Here is a 17,374-nt window from a genome sequence, read left to right as displayed (position 1 = left end):
CACACACACACACACACGCACGTTTACAGCATTGGGGGGGTCGGGGGTGGTGGATAGGCGGCATGGTGGTGGGGCCACATTGGGTGTATTCGCTGACCTGCTGTTTCCGTGTCAGTGGTGTCCCGGCTGGCTGCGCCCCCGTGGTGCCCCCCTCCAGACACAGGCGAGGACAAGGTCGACGGTTCTGACCCGTTGGCCTCGGAATCTTCTTTGGGCTGTCAACACACGTGCACACACTCGTTACTATCCTTGTTATTCTTAAAACAAAAACCACTCAGTTGAGCAGTGACTCCTGCAATGATACGCTAGACTATAACCAATCACGGCTCAGCTTGTGAATGTCACATGACCATAGTCAGAAAAAAGGCGAGCCGTGATTGGTCATTACCGGAGCAACATTTCCAGTCAACAACAAGTAGCAAAATGGCCGCCTCCTGAGATGAAGATTTTTCGGCTTAATTCACACTCTACAAACGCAATATGAATTAGAAGACCGTGTTTAGATTAGTGGGGACGCAGAACATTTTTGAGTTGACTTCCCCTTTAAAACACTTAATCCTCTACAATGATCAGTATTAATAAAATAGAATAACCGGTTTTCTACTTAACACATTCTTGAATGATATTTTAATGAAAGGAGAGTGAGCAAGGTCACGCAAGTGCATGTGTGTGTGTGTGTGTGTGTGTGTGTGCAGAGGATATAAAGGGCTCAGACCATGCCACACAAAAACCTTTTTTCCATTCCTAGAGGAAATGGTAGCGCAATCCTGGTCCAGGGAGAAAAGGATTATATGAATTTGAAGACTTTCTTGAGGTGACTGTGTTCCTTCACAGCTTCTCCTTTCTGTCTATTTTGGGAAATCGTAACTTCCCATCGCATATCTTCCCGACTACCGGTAATTGACACACCTGTTTCATTTAGTGCACCGTGCCGAAGACGCTTTTTTTCCGTTATTACAACTATGATTGACAGCTCGCATTCTCCATCCTTAATTCCTTGGATAATATTCTCCGGCAGTTGATCCTCTTCTCCCGTAAAGCGTACCGTTGATTTCCACTCCCACTGCATTTCACTCCCAACGATGTATTTTCTCAAATCTCCAAGATTTTAAATCCCGCCGCGCTCACTTTTATATATTCTTTCCCGTGAAGGCCACGCAGGAGGCACCGTACTACCTGCCGAGCGCACCGGATGCATACAAATGCGGGGAATACCGTTCCGATTTGTCTGCGGGCGTTTTCCATTCAAAACGGCAGTTCGGCGCAAACGTCGCCCATTTTTGCATAATAGATGCTGCTGGAAGGAAATTATTGCTTCACAGGGAAATAAAGGTGCACTCATGATGGAAATAAACACACAGTTAAGTCCACGACTCCTGAAAAATGGCGCATTTCCCTCGAGTCCCTCGTCCACTTAAAGGAGACATATTTGCCATTCTCGCCAACATCATTTCAAAGCGTTCCCAGCTGTGTGAATGTGGAAGCTTCCCTGCAAAATTGCTCAAAGATCAAGAATTCTAAAACACTTTACTACAGTAGCGGGCGATGACGCATGGAGGAAATGCTCGTTTACCTGAAGAAGCAGCTCTCGCAGCCTGCGCAGCTGCGACTCCAACTGCTTGTTGTGGTCCTCCAAGATCTGCATGCGCGTTTCTAGACGCGTTTTGTGCTGCCGCAGGACCCGCGCCTCGGCCAGGAGCTCCTCATCCTGCTGGCCGCCCGCCGCCGGCGAGCCCGGCCCGTCCTCGCCGGCCTCCGTCAGCATGGGAAGCGACGCCGCCTCCTCGTGTTTCCACTTGAGGCGCCGGTACTCGCTCTGGAGGACCCTGAGGAGAACGACGGATCGTTTGAAATAAGAAAGGGTTGATAAAGGAATACGGGGAAAATAAAAATATGTTTTATATACAGTGTTCTGTGGGGATAAGAATTAAAATAAACGCTGCAATGGTGAAAAAAAAATATAAAAAATAATAATAATAAATTTTGCAGACCAAAAATATTGAATAAGCAGGAATAGCCCACCAAGAAGCATTTTCCACAAAAAAAGAAAATAAAAGTACCAAATAATTCAAAAAGCATGAATTGTAAGTTTATCAGAATCGTATGGAGCTCCTAAAGTGACATGGGAGGAAAAAATAAATATATTTCTCGTCCAAGCGTGAACATTTCTCCATCTCTACCAGCGAGCACTACCTTATTTACTTGTGGAGTCTATGTTCAACCTGCTTCCAGTGCAGTGAGACAACGGGCGCACGAGCACAAGAGGACTTGCACTGAAACATAAAACTAAAATGGAGCTACATTGTCTCCCATGCACGCATAATACATATTTTTTTTTTTTTGTGAGGACAAGAACGTTTCTTATCTGGACGAGAAAGTTTCTGCTTAGGACGAGAAACACATTTCTTTTTCTTTTCCCCATGTCACTTTAGGGGCGCCGAAGAATTGTTCTATTTTTTTCCCAAGATAAAGTTGTAACGTTTTGACCTTAAAGTTTGTTTTAATGAGTAAAGAAAGTCATATTTTAACCACAGAATTCCCAGAACACAGCAATTCCCGCTCCTTTGCGGGCGTCCCCAAGAAGTGAAATTTGCGATATAGAACTACGCAAATATAACCTTGGAATGCTTTTATCGCATTTACGGCACTTACTGTAATATTTTTTTAAAAGTACTTTAAACACACTTTTAAAATAATACAAACACATTTAAAGAAATTGAATGTATCGGGGCCAGGAGCAATGGCCAACTGAAATACTTCCTCTTTTCATTCTTCTTAAAACAAAATAGTCCGCCGCCATCTGATGGTCAACAGTGAAATTACGCCCAAAATACGATGGAGGCATAACAAAAAAGATATCTACGCATTCCTCTGTAACTCTTGCGTCTTGCCCAAAGTCAAACTAGTTATGAACTGTACCAAAAAATAAATAAATTTACAAAAGAAGCAACACTAATGAACCTGAAGGGGTTGGCTGCATTGTTTTCCTCCTCTAAATGTTGTCAACTCCTTTTTTTTTTTTTTTTTTTTTAAATTAATGCTTGCGTTGTGTTGAGCAGAATAATGCTGCCTGGAGCTTCACTTCACTTCCAGTAGCGGACGTCCTTTTATCCTTCTTTTGCCAGCCAACTATTTGCGAGTGAATGGCCAGTGTCTGTGCCAAGTAGTGCGCTCACTCCATTATGCCTCCATTTCACCCCAGTGCATTGTGGATATTTGTTATCCTCCATGTGGGAGACCTGCTAGGCTGGAACTAAAGGATTACTTAGAAAACGCACTAAGAGTGTGACACTCCTTACATGCGCAAATAATATCACACGCGTCATGTTCAATGGGATTTGGAGTGTGAAAGTGTTTGTTCACTGCGGGAGGTTTGCAAGTAAGAACAGATGCATTCAGATTTAGCATCACAAAATGCAAACACACACACATACTGTACGGAATTGTGTCATTGTTGTTAGGGAGGTTTACAGGGGGAAAAAAAAAAATCACTCCTTCAGACAAACTTTTTTGGATCGTTTTCAAATGTGGTTCATTGATTGTTCCAAGTGCTTTCAAAATATTGTGCTTCTCACTTGAATGCTATAAAGGGATCAAGTGGAAGTCAACGCCGACGTGTGCGAGTAATCACAATGAAGGAGCTCGGCTTTGAAATGATTGCTCAGCTACTCACCTGTTTTCATTCTCCAGGCGAGCCAGGGTGCACTGGAGCTGCTCCTTGTCCTGGTGCTCCAGGTGGGCCAGCAGCATGAGCTGCCCGCAGGGGGAGTCGTGCTCCAAGGCCGGGCTGGGGTGACGCAGGAGGTACTGATCTTCATCTCTGAGTCGGCCCCACACAGAAAACAGCACACTGAGCCACAGGCAGCACCAAGCCGATCCATGACAGCGCCACGTAAGGCACAAGGCAACGACAACAACAAAGAGCAACAGCGGGGCAGAAGCAAGCGAGCGATGAGCACCGGAACCGGAGTGGCGTAAAAGAAATCAAAGGAACCACTTTGATAATCACAAATTTTGACTTATTTAGAACCTTGACCCCAAAACATCAGTGTACTTAAGCCATTTTGAGAGTTTCCACTCATTTAAAAAAAATAAATAAATAAAAAAATAAATTCATTAAAAAAAAAAAAAAATAAATTCATTAAAAAAATAAATAAAAATAAATTCATTAAAAAAAAAAAAAAAATATATATATATATATACATATATATATAAAATTGAAAATCCTCTAAAAGATTTGGATTTCAAAGGATTTCCTGGACTTTAGTTCTGATAGCTTATTTCATTTGCGTGCAGCATAACAGCTAAATGCTGATGCACCGTGTTTGCTAAGAACTAATTGACCCAAGTCTGATGACCTCTCTGTTGGGTTTATATTCCAATGAGCATTAACATACTCATTATTTATAAATCATTTTAAGACAACCGCATTAGTATGCAAAGGAAGTAAGTCATAGAACAAACAAGAAAACAAAAGAATAATCAAGAGAAAAAAAGCACAAAAACAGTAAAACAAACAAACAAAAAAAACAAACAAGTGTCATGCTGAGTCAAAACCCGAAGAATGAAAATCGGTTTTAAAGATGAGAAGTGAGGTGGCTTGCCTAACATTTAGCGCAGGTCATTCCAAGGAGAGGGACTGGCAATGAAAAAGGCTCAATCCCCTCTGAGCCTTCGCTTAGTCCTCGGCAACTCTAATAGCGAGACAATCAAGAGCCACGCTCAAAGACAAAGAAACGCTTGAAGCCGCCTCAAGGGCTCGAAAACAACACAAGCAGTCAACAATTCTTGGACAAAAGCAATCAGGCTGAATCAATATTGCATCGTTATGTAATGACATTGTAGTTTGCTGCAAAAATATTCCACATGGCTCCCAGGAACCGCAATTGTAAAAATAGTTTATGTGATGCCGCTCTGACAGTTCCAACCAACGGAGCATTATTATCGTTGTCTTGGATCTCATTAGAGAATGTCGTGGCTGACACACGCACACACACATTTCTCTGGCTCACGTCAAGATACACGTACATGAACTTTAATGAAACGCTGATGAGAACACCTCGGCAGGCAGACGCCTTAAGATCACAGCGTCATTTGTACAAGGCCGCGGGGCAAACGGCGACAGATGTGGGAAAACAGGGAAGAAAAAGAAAAAAAAAAACAGTTGACAGCCCACACGCACGCACGCACACAAACAAACGAAACATAAAATGAATACGACGCATATTCGCGGTTTCACAAATTCATCTGCACTTGCCTATTGATGTTTATGACGATTTTTCCAAGAGACCCTAAAATGCCGCCACAGCAAATTAGCAAAGTAACTGGGCCAGGAAGGTACTACAGAACGTTGACGTGCAAAGTAATTGTTTACTTACTGTAAATAAATAAAATAAACTGAAAAAAAGTTACACGTAAACAAATGTTTGCTGTTTTTGGGGCGACGAACCCGTCATGGTCCGTTTTTGTCATGCTTTAAGTTTTTGTTGTTGTCCGCTCAGCAGACGTGGGGGCGTTCACTCCAGCACCTGTTCCTGTCTTGTCGTCACGGCTGGAGAGACGCGCCCACCTGCCACGCACCTGTTGCCCATTGATACCATGATGACACTGCAACTTAAACGCGCCGCGCTGACGTCTCAGCGTCGGATTATTCCTTGTGCTCATGTTCATGTCCCAAGTGTTTATTCTCGCCGTTCTTGTTACCTGCTTTACGTGTTTCTCGGCCTCGTTTCCGTTCATTGACTACGCACCCAGACTTTGTCCTTCTCTGCCGTGTTTGCTCGCCAATTGGTTCACCTTACCCTTTTGTGGGAAGCGATTTTCGTTCGGTTTGTGTTTCTTGCCTTTTGCAAGCGTTTTCTGTTTTCCTGGTGTGACTTTTCCACCAGCGACTTCTGTTGCACTTTTGGTACCGAGATCTGTTTTTGTTTATAGCCCTTTCTGTTGGAATAATAAATTCCTTGATTACGAACCTCGCTTCTCTGTGCCTGCGTTTGTAGAGTCCAACCCTGCTTTTCCGGCTCCGCCGGGAAAGCATCCTTAACAGAACCTATCCCGTCACAGTCCCGTTGTTTTTTTGTTTTTTTTTTCTTTTTTTTTTTTTTTTAATTATTGTTCAAAATTTTTTTGCTCCAATCCTTTTTATTTTTAATATTCAAAAATATATTTAAAACCTAACATACATATTTTTTTTAATTGTATGAATTAATTAGTGAATTGATTAATTCAAAAAACATAAATGAATAAAATAAATACATACGTTGTAATGAAGCAAAAATCCGTGTTCGGGTGTTGATGTGTGCCTTTTAAGAGTCGTGCCAGACTTTCAGAGCTGCAGTAAAGTCAGGTTGGCCTTTCACCAGGTGGTGTGCGTCTTGCTCCTTGTGAGTGTTTTCATTATGTATTTGTCCCATTCAATAAACAGCTGAATGTATAAAACCTTCCTTTGTTTATTCTTCCCCACCTCACTTGAGCGCTGTCGTAGCCGAAACTTGCACTAAAATGTAATTTGGACTCATAATACAAAGCAAAAAAAAACCGGAGCTCATATGTCAAGGTTACGCCGTATTTCCGGTTTAAAACATTAACAGCCAATTATAAGGCAGGGTTGGCGAATTGAGGGCAATTAATGTCGATGAACAAAAATAGGATCTCAGACTGCTCTGCATCACCACACACACACACACACACACACACACTCGCCTCTACAATCCTCAGCGGCTTTTGTGCACTGACACTTTCATCCAACGACAATTGCGTGCGACATGCCGCTTGCTGCGGGTCATTGGAATTATTTGTCAAAATGTTTACCCTCGCAGTCAAACATGCAGAAACAAGCCCATCAATACAGCCGCACAATAAGCATAATTAGATTAAATAGACCAAAGGCCGTTTGAGCATTTATTCCACATCCTCGATATCATTCCATGCGGAATATGGACGACAACTTTCGAGTGAGGTAAAACTTTGCACTATTTTTTTTTTTTACAAGACAAGACAATGAGGTCGGCATGTCACAGATTGTGCAACCCGTACATGGATTCAATACCTTTACGAAGACGGCCACTAGTGCATGACACATGCACTAGTATTCCAAAAGTCAAGGTAGTAGTAAATTTAGATTACTAGTAAAGATTACTAGTAAAACACAATTCTTCTGCTAGTGCACCCTAAATATTCAACGAGGGTGCAGATTTGACCAACTATGCGTGCACCCGAACTTTCAATAAATGCCCAAACAGCTTTCCGGACAGCTGTATGAGAATTCTCGATTGGGTAGGACTACTAGCACACAAATGTCAACAAGTGCTGAGTTTTTCCTCACTAGCACCACTAGTATGTCAAAGTTGTTTTTCTAGGTTTAGTTGCATACGATTAGATCACTAGATGTGGAAAAAAAAAAAACATTACTATTAAGACACAGTTTGTTCTCTTTGTACACTGAAATGTTTTGCGAGTCAGGATAAAGAGCATACGAGCGCACGGACCTTAATGTGGATATCGAGGATATCGAATTAAACGGCTTTCCATAAAAGATGATATGCAGTGCGCACATGCACACAATCACGTTGCAAGCAGGCGGCAGTAATGAGTGCGTTTGGATTGCAAGAATGACGACATACTCACAGACTTTCATCAGGAGAAAGGCTGTCCGTGAAAAAGGAGCAATTCTGGTTCTCCATCTCCGCCAATCTACAAACACGCACACACACACACACACATACACCCCCACACACACGCACACACATTTACCCACAGAGGCACAGCAACAACCACAAAAGTGTCACAGCAAATAAAAGACGGATCAAAATCAACAAATTTGACATACTCCCACACAGGGGAGCAACATTTTCTTCATCCCCCTCCACAGTAGAGCAAAATAGGACCAAAAAAAGAATAAAAGCCACACAGAGTGAAATCAGTTGATGGTTCTAAAGCACTGAAGCTAACTTTGACTACCGCGGACTGGAAGTAAACAAAAAAAAAAAGTAAGCAGACCGTAAACTTGGAAGTGACAAGACTGCAGAGTGGCAGGAACAGAAAAAAAGTAGCGTCTGCCCGAGAGGAGGATCAATAAAAGTGTCAACATGGAAAGCGAGAGAAAATTTCTTTAAAAAATAGTGTATGTCGTCTACCAGCAAGGAGGCAACAAAACAAGCAGGCAAGGCTGGAGTGCACTTCAGCACCACGGACAGCGACAATGTTCAGTCAGTTATTATCACGCTTCTTTAAGTCAAAACAACTAAAAATACAGACTTTTTTTTTCATTTATCAGCACAAATAATGGACACACGTTACTTTACAACAAAATAGTTTTAAAAAATGGTTAATGTTAGAAAGTTGGGTTTTCACTTAAAAGCGACTTCAAAATTCACCAAATCGACACAAGTGGGAAAATATTTGCTATTTTATTTTGCAGGCATGACTCTGGAGGTGACCGGTTAAATTAATGTTCAAGCAGAACATTAATTTGACATTATATATATATATATTTTTATTTTTAATATATTTTTTTTTAAGTCACATTTTTACAGGATCCTGGAATGACTTGTGACAGCCACCAGAAGTTCACCGGAGGGTGATAATGATTATTCATTCATGTTAATTATTGGATACACGACTACGTTGTATTTTATTACTGTTTGGTTTATTTGTCAATAACAAACGAAAAGTCTTTAAATAATTGCAGTAAGAATAATTGACACCAACCGCCTCCAAAGAATTATTATCGCTTATAGATGCCCACAAAGCAACACTATTGCCTAAATGAAGGTCCTCAACTCAAAAAAGTCAGTAAAAGCATCGTAGAACATGTAAACAATATTTAGTGTTGATCAGAGAAACTTGAAATGGGCGCAAGTGTGTGCTGATTTCAAAATTTTAAAACCAGTTTAAATGTTAATGCCTATTTCTGAACACAGCCACATGAAATGGAGTTTTCTGAGATGAAAAACCCCTCGGCCCTCTTTTCTTTTTTTTGAATAGTCATCAAATCCAAATGTATGCTTGTGGTGCCGCCGAACAATAGTCCATGTTTTTTTCTTTTCTTCTGTCTTGAGAATCATGAACGTAAGTATGTGTCGGTAAAGCGCGTGCCAGCGTGGCAACCGGCGCCATTCCAAATGGTCTTTATCACACGTGTTGGTGTGCACACTTCCTGTTTAATTACGACCCAGGAGAACGGTACCATCCAATTAAATGAAGCGTAATCTTCACCCAGCAGAGCCTGCGTGCCACTTAATTGCACCAAATGCATTTTACTTTCTCATGAATGGGTCCACCTTGACGTGCGGCGCTCACACCTGCACGCCCGCAGGTCAGCCCTCCGGTATTTATTTAAAAGTTGGCCGGAAGGACATGACGTGCCCTGTGGAAATCTCCAAAAGCAAGGTTATTATGTTGCATGAAAAATTCAGATTGAAAAATCATTTTCGTGACTGAAAGGAAATAAAACCAAAAGTGCTTTGTTAAAACCGATAACTAAATGAAACGACATTTTGTCTTTGTGAAAATAACTACAACTAACTAGTGAAAATGTCCTAGTTGGTCATCTCTCCGAGATTTGCTCTTGTCATAACGTTTGACTTTTGAGGCATATTGTACTCGAAACATTTGGTTGAAATCCAAGAGAACGTTTATTTTGGGCCAAATGTCCGAGCGCAGTGATTCTAAAAGTTTGGTACGAGTAGTGGTACACTGGCTCCCTCTGGTGGTACTCCCAAAAAGCTAAATAAGTACAATTCAGTTGTATTTAACTTGCTCATTTATTTAGGTAGATAGTCGATTCGCATGGCTACTTTAGAGTGCCTTGTTGTTGGACATGAGTGTGTGCGATATATATATTTATATTTTTGAATAAAAGTCCAACATTCGTATTCAAGGGATGGGCTTGATTTTTCAAGATTTTGATGCGTCATTATATATACGTGAGGGTACTTTGCAGTTTTTTTTTTTTTAAATCATTCAAATTGTGTCAGGCTGGTTAACAAAAAATTCCACAAAACTTTATTTTCCCTATTCAGGGAATATAATTAGGACTAAAACACCAGACTTGTTTTTGCTGAACATGAGGGCTCCATTTTTTTTGTGAATTGTTGGTCATTGTTATCCTACTTGGAGAGCCTTATCCAATTTTTTAAGAAAGTACTTGGTGTAAAAGTTTTGAGAAGCAGCTCCTAGCAGATGTCCTTAAGAATCCACGTAGCTCATGAGAGTATCTTTAGATCCCCACTGCTGCATCATCAAAAACATCTTTGAAAAAAAAAAAAATGGTCCTACAGGGGACCTTTGGTCCATAAACTAAAACACTAATTAATTGGATCCAAAAAGTCATTCATCCTAAATCAGTCAACAAGCAGAGAGGCGACAGGTACTCTTGTCAGATCCGATCCGCGCTCGTGTGTGTCTCTTGAAAGTACACAAGTATACATTGCGTTTTTATGTGCAGATATAATTAGGTGTGAAAGGAAATGGAAGAAACGGCGACGTCCCGCAGAGTTCTGATAGGGAGATTTTCTTCACATCCACCCTTTAAAAAAAAAAAAAGATGTTGTTCTGTAAGAGCTGATGATGAAAGATATGAACTCGTGTGTCCCGCTACAACACGACGAAGCAGAAGGAAGAAGAAAAGGCCGTGGCTGGATGTGTGACAACATCCTTTTTTGAAAAACAATTTCAATCACTCACCAGCCACCAAAAAAAAATTTACAATAGCATACTGTGCAAAAAAAAAAGAAGGAGATGTGGCACTGATGTTATTCAAGGAGTCCGAGGAGGGGAAAAAAAAAAGGGAGATGGAGGAAGATGACAATGAAATACATTACGCCATACTGAGGAAACAAGACAGATGAAAAAAAAAAAAAAAAGTAGAATAAAACATGATGGTGATTTTGCAACATCGTGAAGTAAAAATTGTAATTAGAGAGAGACAACCTTTAACTCATATATTGTGTAGGTCAAATTTGTCCTAATTGACAAAAAATAAAAGCAGCCTAAAAGTCTTTATTTTTTTTTCCACTTTACCAATCAGTTGTCTTTTCTAAATTGATCCAAAACATACAAACACTAATATAAAAAAAAAAAAAAAAAGATGAATAATATTGTGTAAATTGACAGAAAGCAGGAGTGGATGGCAACGCATCAATAATAGCGTTGCCCTTTTCTGCTTCACCAAACTACGACCGAACACACCACCGAAACCAATGCAACAAATGTGATGTGGAACACATTACGTGCATGGCATACAAGCAAGACGCAAGCGTTGCTGCAAATTAAGCACCAACGCACCAGTTCGTAAGAGATAAGAGCGCAAGATGGAGCAGTGACAAAAAAAAGAAGAATCACGCTGGAGAGAAAGACGTGGCGAAGAAATGCCAGTTTTGATGGCGTGGTAAAGCAAGCAAACTCCTCGGAGGAATAATACACAACGGCACATTTTGCGGCACACACACAAGTTGCATTAATGCATGTGTGTGTGTTTAGCCTTCAGGGGGGGGGGCAGCAGTCCTGTTTCTAATCTGTCAAAGAGACACTGATCCTTGAGGACGGCTCCCAGGTGACCAGTGGGCTCAGTTGAACGAGCCATCGGGCACGCCGGACCCCCACTGACCTCCAACCGCAAACGCACACCATATAACGCGTACACTTTACTGTAAATGCACAAACAACACAACAAGCTGTTTTTAATCATCTTACGTTTGTGCTGAAGGTGAATCGAGCTGGGGTTCTAAAAAAGTGCAGACTGTATGGCAAAGATGTGAACTGGGAGGGCTGGCGGTGAATGAATGAATTTTGACATGCCAACTTCATCTCAGAAAAAGAAATCAGCAAATAAGTACGTTGTTAAATCTGCACAAAATATGTCTGATTAAGTGTTGATTCTAGATGACATCTTTTTCCAAAATGGATTTCTTCCATTAATATTATAATGATTTTTTTTTTTTTTTTTTTAAATATAGTAAAATTGGAACTTTTTTTTAATTTCCTATTGCATTTTGAGTTACACACAGCGATGCTAAATTGGCATTCGGACTATTTTCGCAAGTTGCTCCTGGACGCGAGACTTGTGAGAAGCGCTGTTCTTGAAGCACACTGCTACCAGATCAATATTTTAATCAGAGCCTTGCGGGGATCAGGAAAAAGGCAGTGGTGGCAAAAACGTGGATGCGGATTAACAGAGCGGACAGCAGGGGTGAGGGAATTTGAGAGATGGTAGAGCGGCGGCCAAGCGAGAAACGTACCTGCTGGCATAATGCTCGATCCTGCTGTGCGTGTCTGCATGGGGCAGCTTAGGGGACGAGCACGGCCTTGGGAACAACAATGACAGTGGGAATACATCATCGCAAGTACATTTAGGATGGCTCAATGAAAAATTAATCCGCACATATTGCCAGGATAATCCGGAATCAGGAAGCGCAGAGGTTAATACGCTATTTATCAGCTTTTTTTTTTTTTTTTTTTATGAATTCCGGACAGGAGGTTGTTTTCATTTCTGTTTATTGCGTGCAGGGTTACAAAATATGGTCAAAGTTTGAATCTTTGCTTTGACTTCCTGTGTAGAGTTTGCATGTTCTCCCTGTAATCTGCCCAGCGGTTGTTCACCATTTAATTCGGTGTCTGACCACTGTGGCTTATAAACTTGAATTACATTGCGTCACTTCCATGAACGGATCACATGCTGACTTGATCGACAAAATAGAATGGGGCATACTTTTCAGACTATGAGTCGCACTTTTTTTTTCATAGTTTGCCAGCTGCTGACGCCATGTCGTCGCTGTACTGTGAAACCCATGAATGTCCAATTTTGGAGTTTTTTTTTTTTTTTTTTTTTTAATCCATGTTAATATGATGTCTGTATCGCAGAAACCCCATTTACGTAAAAACGAAAAATTTTGAAAAAAAAAAAAAAAAAGTGGATACAAATGTTTTTCACTGGACAGCGACGGTATATTCAAATTAGAGCAAGGCACCCAAAATTCGAAAATTAAGTTTTCCAGTTCAATTCACAATGCGATCTTTGTCCGATTTCCTGTGCAGGTGTCCTCGATCATCTATAAGCGCTTTTATGAAGAGTGACAGCTTGATTCTTTGTGTTCTAATTTCCTGTTAATTTAATACTTATTTTATTTCTTCATTAATTGATGACATCATATGGAAAGCGCTTTGTTACAGCTCCAGCTGTTGTGAAATGCGCTCAATAAATAAAGTTGGATTGTATTTTATTGGATGATCCAAAGTGTACACAGATTGTTCCCTTTACTGAAAACCCCCTCTTGTGTATTTGAAGTAGCCTTTAAATAAAGGAACCAAACACTGAAGTTCAAACGAGGTCAAAGAGACTGACGATATTACATCATATTCACAAGCTGCCAGCGTGCCGGCCCATAAACACGCTAAAGTGGGCACACGAAGCGCCCGCGGCTTTGCTTCCTGATGACTTCATGGATTTTAGTCTCATTGCTCTTGTTTTCCCCCCTTTGGCTCAAACGAGCTCACGTGAACATCGTGTGTGAGCCGGATAACATTATGGTGATGCCGAGCGCTCGCTTTCAGGCCGTCGGACGAGCCCAAATAGTCGGAGCATGATAATCAGACTCCTACTGCACGCATGTGTGTGTGTTCAACATGATAGTCGTATCAGGTATTTTCATGATGTCAACATGTGTCGTTTTACATGCTTGGGGATGGAAATCTGGTTTGACCCACCAATTTGTGCGAACGTGTGGGCCTCAGGTAATGAGGAAGTCTTTAGACAGCCGCAAGTTATTGTAGCAAAAATCAACAAAATTTCAAACGAGTTCAATTAAATATTTTCCACGTCCTCCATTTTGCACTCATCTGTATTCATTCACAATCACATACCTAATTTTTTTTCTCCTTGTATTGTTTCATAATGGATTGTATTGAATCAAATAATTTGGGAAAAATGGGTTTCATTTGAGACTTTTATTTTTTCATATTTCCTACCAGATTTATTAGTTTTTGCCTTGCTTACCATCCAGTGGGGAAAAATGAAAGATGCGATTTTGATTTTATGAAGTAAACATAACCATGAAGAAGAACTACATAATTATTAGTGCGGAAAGCTCCTGGCAATATAAGAAAAAAATATACTGAGAATTTAAAAAAAATAATATAAATCAGGCAATTAAAAAAAATAATATAAATCAGGCAATTTTGGGTCCTAAATTTGAAGGGCTAAAAATAGAAATGAATAGATTTCATAAAAATGTGATGCAGAAAAAGAAGCAAAAAGAAAAATTGCAGAAGAAAAAATGGCCACGAACAATCTGAAAGGGAAGTAAAACTCAATCAAGGCCTGAGGCTTCGGAGTCTATTGTATATTGTTGCGCTTTATTTCGTAGATTTGTTTGTTTTGACCACTTATTTCTAATTAAACGATCATATACCCCATAGACTTTATTTTGAATCCATCGTAACACATGAGAAGCGGGTGGGTGATATATCTTTAAAATCCAATTTTTGAAAAAGTTGGACTCACGTCTCTGAGCTGTCAGCCTCCAGCACAGACTGCACGGGCAGGTAACCTCTCTGAGGGTGCTTGGTGAAATACTGCTTTGATCGGAACTTGTTCTTCAGAGTCTTGGCAAAGTCCCTCATCTTCTCTCCTGAAGTCGTCTGGAGGCGAACGAAGGCGGAGAGCGGCGGAAAGTGGCGAGGGCATGGCGGCAGAAGAGAGGTTAGCGGCTGATTAAAGAATTTTTTACTCGTGTAGACAATGACCCCATGTGACGAATAGACGATGTGGTCTATAAACAGCACTGGCTAACACGTGTACGGATAGGAACTCGGATGTTAAGCGCGATAAATAAGAACGATTCATATTCGTGCGGCAAGAAGGGAGAAAAATGTCATTTAAAAATATCAACCCTTTAATTCCGTTGACATTTATGGGTATGTGTGGTGCTTTAATTGCTGTTAGGATTATGAAGAGGTCTTTGGGGGGGGGGGGGGGGGTGAAAGTTTACCATCTATTATATACAAAGTTAAGTCATTCATGTAAGCAGCTACGGGACAATATTGATCAATAAAACAAGTTAGTGCCATATTTCCAAACTGACTGAACATTTATTAGGCAGAATATCAGTGCCTTGTAGACTCCTTTTTGAATTAAACTGGAACTGCAAGTCCAATCATTAAACTCCTTGTAAATTGAATATTAATAAGTGAGTGGTGTTAACAACCCTGCCGAATTTTTATGATTTCCAAAAAAAAAAAGTAGCCAAGTATGTAAAAAGAGACTCTCAATTTGAGAAAACTCAAGTCAATTCCCGTACAGGTACTGTGGGCGTGTCCTCGGAAACCACGCCCTGCTCAACTGTCAATCAAATACCACGAGTAGAACCTGAACCGAAGCCCACATATCTAAACATATTTGAGCCACAAAACTATTTCCGCGAAGAGCTGGATGGAATATTTCCCACTGGGCTTTTCTATGCGGTGACGATAGGGCGCTCTAAACCCACCAAGCCGGCGCAAGCTGTCATGTTGGACTCACTCTTTTTCTCCGTATGATGTATGTGCACTCACGGTCAACAACAAAGAGGCCATGCAAGCAGACCATGAGAGAAACTCATTAATGAATGAAAACAGATTAATTGTGATTTCTGCCATCTTGTGGGAAAGTGTTTAATTGTCACTCCTGTCACTATAAATCAGTGGCATAGATAGATGAAGTCAGATAAATTAATTGTAGTGAAATTGGATGATTTCTCAGAGCAAATCTGAGGATCGCTTAGTGCACAGTGGTTGGGAATCACCACCTCACATAAAATATGCTCAAGGAAACACAACCCCGCGAAATAAAAACGGGCAGATGCCGATTTAATTGCAGCTATCAAAGTCTAATCAAAGGAGGGGCGCATGAATATTTGTCTTACTGGGGTGTAGTATTCCATGATGGGGTAGTGCAGCTTCTTGCCCTTGCTCGTGCGTCCGGTGAGAAAACACGTCTGGCAGATGTCCACGTTGAATTGCTTTAAACTGCGATACCTGAGAACAATCAAACTCAACATGAGCTTGCAGATGGACGGCGTGACGCCGAGGTTTCAAGCATGAACGGCAAGCAGCCTACAAGGTTGATTATCCAATTATGGCCACTTGTCGACTTGTAATTTCCTAACTGCTTTTGCCACAAAATGAATGATGAATCAGAGGCAAACGTTTGGGCACTGTGACATTTCCACCTGCCTGAAGCCCTTGATGGGACATTGTTTACAGATGTAACATTTGGCCTGGTGCTTGGTGGACTCGGCCGCAGTCACCCGGTGGAGCACAGGTAGCCAGACCAACGACTGAGGCTCCAGGCTCATCCACTCCAGGAAGTGAGACATCTCGATGGCAGGTTTTCCTGAGGCCTGCGCACAACAAGGGAATAGTGGGGCTGAGGCAGAGTGTAAAGAATCCAAATATAGAGCAGAAGGCGAGCAGGTATATGATTTGATGAGGAGAGGGGGTGCATTTGGAGCAGTTCAAACAAGAACACAGGTGGCAATATTGCTAAAGCTGCGAAGAGAACGAGAGCACACAGACATGCTTGGCCTTTGAGAGTGAAGGAGATGTTTGTTGAATGAACATACAGTTTACACGGAGCTTCGGAACAACACAATGACGTTGCTATTGAAAAGGCAAGGAATTTCTGGAAAGGATTTCATCTTAAAAGGTAGCGTTTGCAGGCTCGACGCTGCTAAGATGAAGACAGCTACATTGCGAGCATGACTTATTCAAGATTGCCAAAAACGAAATGTTACCGGTTTGATGTGATATTTTTGTTGCATAGAAAGGGCCATCAACGTCCAACACCTTCATTTGAACTTTTGTTGCTAACCGCGGGGTTAAATAACTGCTCAAGAGACTTTAATAGACTCGTTTGCACGAGCTGCTCAATCTCTCCGTCCCCACGAGCCCGAACTGCGGCGCATGTGAGCAAATAATCGACGCATCCCTCCGTCATGCCTTCTGTCTCTACAGTCTCTGATTGCTCAGTCATGAATTGAGAAATGATCAAAAATACTTAAGCTGCGTTCCACTACGGGCCAAGAACACCTCGACTTGGGAGTCCAAGTGTCCGCAGTACAACGTGTATGCCTGCGTGGTTGCGTCACTCTCGGCAAAATGCCTTTCTGAGAATTTCAGGATGGCATCAAAGTAAAGATATCCTCATAAAAGGAGCGGCTTGCTAAGCGATGAAAATCGTCGATGTGCTAAATTCTCATTAAGTCGGCATCTGAGGTGCATTAAGAGGTTGATTTCCCCCGGGGCTTCCTCTGCTGCTCAAGCAGAGCTGCATCATAAATACATGCATGCGTTTGCGTGCGTGTGTGTCTGTGTGTGTGTGTGTGTGTGCTGATCCCAC

At 41.3% G+C, this 17,374-nt stretch overlaps 1 protein-coding gene across 3 annotated transcripts in view; it reads right to left on the bottom strand.

Moving 5' to 3' along the window:
• The window catches only part of drp2 (dystrophin related protein 2), a 157,349-nt gene that overhangs the window by 4,772 nt on the left and 135,203 nt on the right, over window positions 1-17,374 (bottom strand). For all 3 annotated transcript variants that reach the window (XM_088293437.1, XM_088293438.1, XM_088293439.1), the window contains 8 exons: window positions 16,210-16,376; window positions 15,900-16,011; window positions 14,501-14,637; window positions 12,240-12,305; window positions 7,627-7,692; window positions 3,674-3,820; window positions 1,574-1,826; window positions 98-215 (listed from right to left, as the gene is read on the bottom strand). In XM_088293437.1, the coding sequence (XP_088149563.1) occupies window positions 98-215; window positions 1,574-1,826; window positions 3,674-3,820; window positions 7,627-7,692; window positions 12,240-12,305; window positions 14,501-14,637; window positions 15,900-16,011; window positions 16,210-16,376 (1,066 nt within the window). The remainder of the gene's footprint in view (window positions 1-97; window positions 216-1,573; window positions 1,827-3,673; window positions 3,821-7,626; window positions 7,693-12,239; window positions 12,306-14,500; window positions 14,638-15,899; window positions 16,012-16,209; window positions 16,377-17,374) is intronic.

Source organism: Idiotropiscis lumnitzeri, chromosome 4 (genome assembly GCF_059441095.1).
Source record: "Idiotropiscis lumnitzeri isolate Australia: NSW breed Sydney's pygmy pipehorse chromosome 4, RoL_Ilum_1.0, whole genome shotgun sequence".
Lineage (NCBI taxonomy): Eukaryota > Metazoa > Chordata > Actinopteri > Syngnathiformes > Syngnathidae > Idiotropiscis > Idiotropiscis lumnitzeri.
Note: the sequence above shows the minus strand (reverse complement) of the source record. Positions and strands in the feature narration are given on the sequence as shown.